The 9,309-nt window shown below is 65.6% G+C and overlaps 1 protein-coding gene across 1 annotated transcript; it reads left to right on the top strand.

Annotated features, from left to right (window-relative positions):
- Nucleotides 1–1,881: 1,881 nt before the first annotated feature.
- On the top strand, nucleotides 1,882–6,545 carry HMX1 (H6 family homeobox 1). Its single transcript, XM_045879493.3, has 2 exons — nucleotides 1,882–2,503; nucleotides 5,196–6,545. The coding sequence occupies exons 1-2, from the start codon at nucleotides 2,104–2,106 to the stop codon at nucleotides 5,849–5,851; spliced, it is 1,056 nt and encodes a 351-aa protein (XP_045735449.1). The 5' UTR covers nucleotides 1,882–2,103; the 3' UTR covers nucleotides 5,852–6,545.
- The last annotated feature ends 2,764 nt before the right edge of the window (nucleotides 6,546–9,309 follow it).

Consider the following 9,309-nt stretch of genomic DNA (forward strand, 5'->3'; position numbering starts at 1 on the left):
TGCCCTCGGATGAGGGATTCGAGGGTGTGATGAGCCCTGGGCTAGCACTTCTTTTCCCAAAGGACTGAGGCTGCCATTTCTTCCCTGGGCTTAGCCCCCTTCTGGCTCTACCCCCTGGAGTTTCTCTGACCCTGGGTGCCCCCAGGGAACAATACTTGGGAGACCCCAGTTCTTCCCTAAGACCCCAGCTGTCTCCACTTTTGCTCAGCGTCCTTATCTCCGCCAAATGGGAAGAGTCTTCATCCTTGTGTCCGCCTCCAGGCTGGGGTGAGTCCCTGTCTTTGATGGTCTTTGCCCCTTCCAGGGCGGAATGTGAGGGCCAGAGAAGATGGGCGCAGCATCTGGTTTTCGAGGCTGCAGAAACGCACCCCCCATGTGTGTCCCAGCACCTGGGACTCCTGGGCTGGCGAGGGGCCGACCAGGGGAAGCTGGCTGGAGGCAGGCACACCAGGAAACGCACTCGGGTCGCACAGCGTTGCAGAGTCCCGAGGCTGTGCCTTGCCCGGGCCTGGTGTCCGGGCCTCACCACTCGGCTCCCCCATCCGACTCTGGGGCTGTGGTGCCAGGAAGGACCCTGGGCCCAGAGCACCGGAATTACAGGCCTGACAGAGCCACTTACCATCTGGAGTAGTCTCTCCTCTTCTCCCCTCACCTCTGTTTTCCCCTCTGGAAAATGGTGTTGATGCTCCCGCGCGGTGGCTGATCGGAAACTTGAAATGAGCCAGGAGCCGGGCCGCAGCCCTCCCGGGAGAACGCGGGCAGCACTCGGTTGGACTGGGGCCCCTGGCTGGCACTGGGGGGCAGGATGTCTCTCTGAGATAACCCGCGTCCAATGAAGCCGGCTCCACCCGCGCGACCGCGCTGCAAGCCGGGTCACAAGGTGACTCCTGAGCCGACACAGCTGCGAGGGTGGCGGCGTGGGCCGGGATGCACGTTTGTCACCGCGCTCCCTGCTGCAGAAAGGGGAGGAGACTCCCCTCGGGTTCACAGCCTAGAAACGGAGGCTCAGTGAGGGATGAGGCCTGCCCCCAAGACTTCCGTGGCCGGGGGCAGTGGCTCCCGCCCCCCGACTAAGGCCCGGGCCTCCCGGGGAGCGGGACGCTGGGGAGCCGCTCTCACTCAGCGGGCCTTCGGGCGCGCAGCCGGCAGGGCCACCGGAGCGGGGGTGGGGGCGACCATTTCCCTACGTTCTGAGACTGAGCCTGGGAACCAGAGAGTTCTGTGGCACCACATTTGGCACGGAAAGCATATTTTATTAAGTGTAAATATTGAAATATGCCACAGCTTTGCAGCCCCGACACCCAGAGTCTTGAAAAAAATGGCTGTGGCCCAGCCTCTGACGGTTTTCTTAGAAGTCCGGGGTCTTCACGCCCCCTGTGCATACGCACATCCCCACACATCCACACACACACACACACACACGTGCACACACGCACATACCACACTCGCGAGCGCGCGCACAGTTACTCACGCTTGGTCCAACACTCTCCCCGCGGCGGGGCAATTACGGCCCCGGCCGGACGGTGATTGGCCAGCCCGCCTCTCATCGGACTCCCGCGGCCAATGGGCGGCCGCCCGGCCGAGGCCCCGCCCCCTCACCCCCACCCCCACCCCCCGCCCGGCCCCGGCGGCGCGAGCCCCGGGAATGGATCACGCGGGCCCGACCCCGCCGCGACCCCCGGCCCAGACCTTCCCGCCCGCCGCCCTCGGCCGCGCGCCCGCCCGCGCGCCCGGCCCCCGGAGGCGCCTCCGGACGGCGGCCGCGCTCGGGGCCCGCCGCGGCGTCCCTGGCTGCGCCGCCCCGCCCCGCCGGCCCCTCCCCCGCCCCTCCCCGCCCCCAGCGGGGCCGGCCCGGGCGGCGACCAGAGCGGCGACGTGAAAGGCGAGCGAGGCGGCTGCCCGGCCGGCTGTCGGCGCGCACCCGCTCCCGGCCCAGCCCAGCCCGCGCCGAGGCCGCCGCCCGCCCGGCGGGGCCCGACGCCAGCGCTCCCGGCGGCGGCTCCAGGGCAGCCCGCGCGCGAGCCGGGGAGCCGCGCGCCACTGTCCCCGGAGGGGGCCCGGGACCCCGAGGAGCCCGGCAGAGCCCGACGGGCCCGCGCCGCGATGCCGGACGAGCTGACGGAGCCCGGGCGTGCCACGCCGGCCCGCGCCTCCTCCTTCCTCATCGAGAACCTGCTGGCGGCCGAGGCCAAGGGCGCCAGGCGCGCGGCCCAGGGCGGCGGCGGCGGCGGCCGCGAGGACGAGGAGGACGACGACGACGACCCGGAGGACGAGGACGCGGAGCAGGCGCGGCGGCGGCGGCTGCGGCGGCGGCGGCAGCTGCGCGCGGGCGCGGGGCCCGGCGGGGAGGCGCGGGCGCGGGCGCTGCTCGGGCCGGGCGCGCCGGGCCTCGGTCCCCGGCCGCCCCCCGGCCCCGGGCCGCCCTACGCGCTGGGCTGCGGCGGCGCGACGCGCTGGTGCCCGCGGGCGCACGGCGGCTACGGAGGCGGCCTCAGTCCGGACAGTGAGTCGGGGCGCCGGGAGCGGTGGGCCGCGGGGACTGTGCTCGCGGACTTTGCGTCCGTCGGAGGCCTTTCTGGGCCGCCCGCCTCCTCGCGTGTAGCGGGGTGGGCTTGGAGGCCGGCTCCCCGGGACAGGGAGCTCCGCGTCGCCAGGCTCTGCGGGTCCCAGGGAGGCTGGAGAGCCTTCGGAGAGGAGCCCGGGGACGGGGAGGGCGGGCAGCTGAAGCAGAGCGAGGGACGGGGGCTGGAAAAAGACAGGGAGAGACGGAGAGCAGGGAGAGGGTGGGGGAAGAGGGAGGGATGGAGGAGGAAGGGATGGAGGAGGAAGGAAGAGGGATGTGGGGAGAGAGGAAAAGAGAAGACGCAGACACAGAAGCCCCGCGGGTGATGGTGAGAAGACAGGGAGGTAAGGGGCAGAAGAACTGAAGACAAAGTAGAGTCCGACCGGGAAACGTGAAGGGGCTGGAGCAGAGGGAGACACTGTTGGGGGGCTGGAGAGTGGAGGGGGGAGCATCTGCGCCCTCAAACCCCATCTCCTCTGAGAGCTGTGGACAGGGGCTGGGGCCGGGGACACCTCCCTCTTGGTCCACCCAGGCAAGAAGGGAGCCCATTCTGAAGCCCCCAGTCCCACCCCTCTCTCTTCCTTTTCTGCCCCTCCCCCTCCCATGCCTTTGTTCCCTGCTGAGGGCTCAGAGGCTGGGAGTGGGGGTTCTCAGCCCCACAATTGCTCACCCCTCTGGCCCTGAGTTCTGCTCCTTCTCCCCAGGCTCGCCGCCTCCCTTGGGGACCTGCCCTTGGGAGGAAGACCCCTGGGAGGAACACCAGGAAGTCATTCCAATGCTGGCCCCCAGGCTTGGCCAGCAACCCCCCCACACACACACACACACTAAAGCCAGCTGAGGACTCTTCCAGGCTCTTGCTCCAAAATCCGTTGCCAGACCCCTCTCAATAAACCCCCTCTCTGGAGTGGGAGTGACCCTTCTGCAAAGGGACCCACCTCGGAGAACCCATACCCAGAAAAGTCTGGGCCTCCACCCCTTTCACGTACACTGGATCACGGCTCGGTGGTTTCCCTGAAATCAAGTGATCACATTTAGTGCCCCCCACCCCGGGAGTGTTTCTGAGAAGGTCTGGCAGGGTGAGATGTGGTCCCCACCTTGCCCCAGGGTCTTCTCCCCCTGCAGCCCTCGTGGCAGCTCCTGAAGACGGGGCTTCTTATTTCGTGCAATGCGGGTTAGGGTCCAGGTTTCCCACCAGAGCCGGCAGGCCTGGCGTGGTGTGTTGTGGTAGTGTGTGGGCCTCTGTGAGTCTGGGGGCTCGGGGTTTGTGGGGAGGCAGAGGCTCCTGGTAGCGCGCGCGCGCGCGCGCGCACACACACGCCAGCACGCCAGCCTGGAGCCTGACTCCCCGTCAGGCACCGTCAGGCACTGGGAGGGCTCACACCACCGGGGTTGGGCGGGGGCACACTCGAATCTGCGCACCTCCAGGGCCACCGGGGTATGGCCCAAGCCACACACACAAGCCCAGCGGTGTTGCCACACCTTGTAAACACTCACGTTGCCGGCACACCACTGGCTTCTGAGGGCTGGAGGGGCTGGAGGGGCCAAACTCCGCTTAGGCCTGCCAAGCCTTGGCACAGGGGGCTCAGGCCATGGCAAGGGGGAAGGGCAAACTGGCCCGGGTTGGCCTGAATCCCACAGGCTGGCCGCTGCAGTCTTCAAGCGGGGGGCCTGGACTCTGGACATGCACCTGCGTCCTGGGCAGCCTCTTTCACCTGGAGGCACCATCCCTTGCCAGTGCTGGGGGGCGTCTCCTTACTTGTGGGAGGTCAGGTGGAGCCTGGTATTTTGGAGCACGAGCTCAGGAACCCCTGTGGCCTTCTGTAACCCCAAGGCCACAGGCTCAGCCACGGTGGTTGGGATGCTGTGCCCCCGCGGTGTTTCTGCAGAGCCCCGTTTGTATTTGTACTGGGGGGGAGAGTGGACGCGTAGGTCTCCGTGGGCATTTGGGTGAGGGGAACAGAAAGTGGGTAGTGGGTGGGGATCCCAGTGTCACCTGGAGTTTTGTTTTGGAGACCGTTTGCATTTGTTTATTCTCCTTCTCTGGGATGTTTCTGTGCAAGCGGGAATTTTGCCTCGGCCTCTGAAAGTGGATGGGGAGGGTCACCGCAGGTCTTTATTTCTGTGTCTGGGGGGCTTGGTGTAGGGCTGGGTGCCGGGGAGTCAGGCTGCCCTTGTTTGTTTTCTGGTGCGTACATATATGTCGGAGGGGAGGGCATCCTTCCAGCGCAGTGTGGCGCTTGCGAGGCTTTGTCGTGTTTCAGTGTGGAGCCTGTGGTTTCGGGAACCTCTCTTCTTTCCGGGTTTCTGTTTGCGCTTTGTGTTTCTTTTCTTCCCTCTTCCCCCTTTCATCCTCCGGTGTGCATGCACAGCTCTGAGTGAGAGTGTGTGTGTTGCCAGCCTGTCGGTTTGCAGAATTGCTCTCTGGTCTTCAACTCACCTCCTCCTCTCTCTGCCTTTCTCCATCCCTGGGTGAGATCTCTAGGCAGCCCTGTGGGATGCAGGGCCCTGCCCCGGGTACTGTTTCCCTGGGGCAGCTGTGGGTGAGCCCATGGGTTGGGGGAGCAGCCGGCCGCAGTGATTGGGTCTGGGGATCAGCCCCAGAACCAACCCTGTGCCCCTCTCTCCCCTGCAGCCAGCGACCGGGACTCACCGGAGACAGGCGAGGAGATGGGCCGAGCCGAGGGCGCCTGGCAGCGGGGCCCCGGGCCGGGAGCGCTGCAGCGAGAGGCAGCCGAGCTGGCGGCGCGGGGCCCGGCGGCCGGCGCGGAGGAGGCGGCGGAGCTGGCCGAGGCCCCCGCCGTGGCGGGCGAGGCGCGCGGCGGCATTGGCGTGGGCGGCGGTCGCAAGAAGAAGACGCGCACGGTCTTCTCGCGCAGCCAGGTCTTCCAGCTCGAGTCCACTTTCGACCTGAAGCGCTACCTGAGCAGCGCGGAGCGCGCGGGCCTCGCCGCCTCCCTGCAGCTCACCGAGACGCAGGTCAAGATCTGGTTCCAGAACCGTCGCAACAAGTGGAAACGGCAGCTGGCGGCCGAGCTGGAGGCGGCCAGCCTGTCCCCGCCGGGTGCGCAGCGCCTCGTCCGCGTTCCGGTGCTCTACCACGAGAGCCCCCCGGCCGCCTCCGCCACCGGGCCCCCGGCCGCCGCGCTGCCCTTCCCGCTGGCGCCCGCCGCGCCCGCGCCGCCCCCGCCGCTGCTTGGCTTCTCCGGGGCCCTGGCCTACCCGCTGGCCGCCTTCCCGGCAGCTGCCTCCGTGCCCTTCCTGCGGGCGCAGATGCCCGGCCTGGTGTGAGCCCCACCCGCTGGGCCCACTCCCTGGGGCCGCTGGGGACCTCTGGGGCGGCCCAGGGAAAGCTGGGGGAGGGCCGGCGCGCTCCTAGGGCCCCTCTGCGCCTGATCGCAGGCTGCCTGCCGCGCCGGCCAGAACCCTGTCCGAAGCTCCTCCAGAGTGTAACAGAGATGTCTTGGACTGTGGCGCCCCGACAGGCTGGAACCCTGGCAGGGAAGAGGGCATCCCCGAGAGACGGTCCGGTGTGCCAGGCAGCCCAGAGCCCCAGCAGGACAGGCCTCCGGCGGGCGCGAGTTCAGTGACCCCGCTGCAGCCCGCAAGCACCCAGGCGCAGCCCACCCCTGAGGCAAAGAGGCTGTTCGAGGTGCTTCGAGGTGACCAGTCCCCAACACAGCCCCCACCCAACATACACGTCCCTCCCCAGGACTGTGCAGGAGCCCAGACAGCAGGCCTCCAGAGGACTGTGACCAGCCTCACGGCCTTGCCAGTGGGCCCCACAGAGGGAGCACCCCAGGGAGAGCACCCCTGCGCAGGGGAAGGGGCGAGGACCCGGCCGGGTGGCACTTGTGTGAGTGTCCCTTCTGCAGACAGGGCCGGACTGGGGCTTCTCTCCTGGGCCGTGGCCTCCAGTTCTTCTGGCGAAGACTTTTTTAAAAATGAACCTACTTATTTGCGTATGGAATAAAAGGGACGTTTTCTGGACCGTTTTGGCTGCTTTGTGATCACTGGGGCGGGGCCCCTCTTCTGATGGCAGGCTACGGTGGGTGCTGTCCGTCCCTCCTTCCTGGAGCTCTTTCCAGTGCCCACCAAGGACCGGTGGCATGGTGGAAAGGGCAGGCAGGAGCCGAGGTCTGGGGACTCCCCACTCCAGCCCCCACGTCCCCCTCCCTGACCAGGAGGCCCAGCAGGACCTCTGGCTCCCAGGTTGAGATGCACTTCGCGATGGGGAAGGTAAAGGATTGGGGGGGAGGAGGGGACTATGTGTCCTGTGTCCCACAGTTCTGGGGCTTCCACAAAACCCAAAAGCCATGAGTCAGGTGAAGGTAGAGCCCGTCTCCTTTGGCACAAGGGGCTGCTGGCTGTGTGGCCCCCCACGCCCACTGCCCCTTCCTTGACAGCCATCTCTAACCACATGGGTTTTTCTTTTGGCCAAAACAAAACATGGACACTCCCAGCAAGGTCAGGCGGGGAATGCTGCTCTCCAGCCTCCCCTCCCCCCTAGACCATCTGCAATCTCTGGCAAGCTTGGGGGATCCAGACCCATGGGCAAAGCCCCAGCTCAGGGCCTGAGTTTATGGGCTCTGAACAAAAGCTTATTTCAATAGTCTGGATTACGGTGGCCATCCAGCCTCCATCAGTCCCAAGATAGGCGGTTACGGGGTGAATACAGGGTCCCCTGCAAAGCGGGTCAGATGATGGACCCTTTCTGGGGTATGCTTCTCTAGTTGGGCAGAGAGGTCATTTGGGGCTAGAAAGGGTCACTTCTAACAGAATCGAGCCTCCTTGAAAACCTGTCTCTGTCCCTCGCTTCTGGCTCCCAGGTTGAGATGCACAGTAAGCGGGCCACACTAGGGGCTCCGTGTTCTCAGTGGTGGCGCCAGACAGCCCAGGAGAAGGCGCCACGGAGGTCTTCCCTTGGCTGGCGGTCCATCTGTCTGTCTGCCCCTGCCATCCAGCTCCGTGACCCAGAATCATCCCCTGTCCCAGCGCCCGTTGGCTCCCAGTGCCCTGAGGCCAGACCCAGAAAGTGAGGCCTCCTGACTGGAGGCAGCCCATGGTCTGGGCGGTCCTTGCCCCTCTGGGTCCCTGCCTTCTGGCTCACAGTGCCCTCAGCATAAGAGAGATTCCCGGGGTTCCTCCCCCAGGCCGGCCCCCCACCCCATAGGCGCATTTGCAGCGGCCATGTCTGCCTTCCTTGGGCCCTTCAGGGGCTGGCTCTCCTCTTCCTTGGGGTGGGGGGGAACTGCCCCCACGCTGCTTTTCTCCAAACTAGGTTTCAGTCGACTTTGGGAGGGACTTCTGATCTGCTTCAATAAAACAAATTTGCTGCTAGTTATTTTTGAAGGCCGTGGCTCCTGGTCAGTGGCCAAGGAGGACGTGGGGTGCCCAGGAGGCCCCTCCAAGGGCAGCACTGACCTATCTCTCCCTCTCCACTCTCCCCACCCTGCCCTAGGTAAGCCTCCACACTCCTGCCTAGGGCTCCACCAGATACCCTTCCCCTCTGTTCTTCTGGTGCTTTCCTGGTGGGCTCTGGCAGTCAGGGGACACGCACTACCAGTCCCCGAAAGGACACTGCCAGCCTGCCTGGGCAGAGGCCTCCAGGGCCAGCGCAGGTGCTGCCGGAAGCTGCCATCCACTCTGCCTCTTTACCTTCACGCACCAGGCGGGTTCGGGAGCTCCGCGGAGCACCCTCTCCATGGTACGGAGAGGAAATGGTTTTCAGGAACAGCTGTGGTCACGGAGACTTTCGGACCTCAAATGGTACAATTAAAGCCCAAGTCAGAGGGGTTGTCACTACCACGCAATCGTTTTATTTAACTGTTTGTGGCTGATGCGGGTACAGTCCCGAGGTGGCCTGGCGACCCTGCCAACCACAGCTCCCCACTGAGCGCAGTGTGGCTGAGGTCCAAGGAGGGTCGCCCTCAGCAGCGGGTGGGTCCCCTGCCAGGGGCCACAGGTGCAGGAGAAGGGAGAGGAGAGTGCAGGTGCCGCATCTAGGAAATCCCCTCTGCCTCCTGGGAAGCCAGCCAGCCTAGGGACCGTCACTGGCCACTCAGCCTGTGTCTGTCACCACATCAGAGGGAGAAAGGGTCTGTAGCTGCATATTTGGGCTGGATTTGGACAAAGAGCTGTGTCTTTCAATGGAATAGTGAAAGGTTGACCTGTAGAGAGGCTTCCTTTGCCTGCAGGCTCTGAGGTCCTCGGATGGAAGGAGCCAGGAGGTGGAAAGAGGGGCTGTGCGCTGTGCGGGAAGGGCTGGGAGTAAGGAGCCTAACTTCGGAGTACACACGGTGGATGCAAACCTGGGTTAGGCCAGCTGGGCTCAGGGAAGCTGGCTCTCCCCCATACTGAACCAGCATCCTGGGTGTCTCGCAGCAGGGGTGCAACAAAGCAGAGCAGAGCGATGCGTAACTCGTAACTCGAAGCCCAAGAAGCCCTAGAGGGCGCGCGGGACCAGGCTGGCGATGCACCGGCCCGGAGCTCCAGCAGCATCCATCACTAGGAACCTAGGGCACGTTGGCTCTGCTCCTGGCGGATGATGAATGTCTTCGATGGCTTTCCACCACACCTGCCCTTCCCCGCCTCTAGAACCCACCAACCTCACCTCCTCCTTACACAAGGCCGAATTCCCGCCACCGTGGGTGGACTGCGCTGGTGCTGCGGGTTGCAGAGTCCCTGAGCCCAGGCAGGGCCAACAGGCTCTGGACACCTGGGGCAGGCCCACCCGAGCCAGGCTCAGC

The sequence above is a fragment of the Mirounga angustirostris genome, unplaced genomic scaffold (assembly GCF_029215605.1).
Source record: "Mirounga angustirostris isolate CCGP_5_RB_7025 unplaced genomic scaffold, mMirAng1.0.hap1 SCAF_2, whole genome shotgun sequence".
NCBI lineage: Eukaryota > Metazoa > Chordata > Mammalia > Carnivora > Phocidae > Mirounga > Mirounga angustirostris.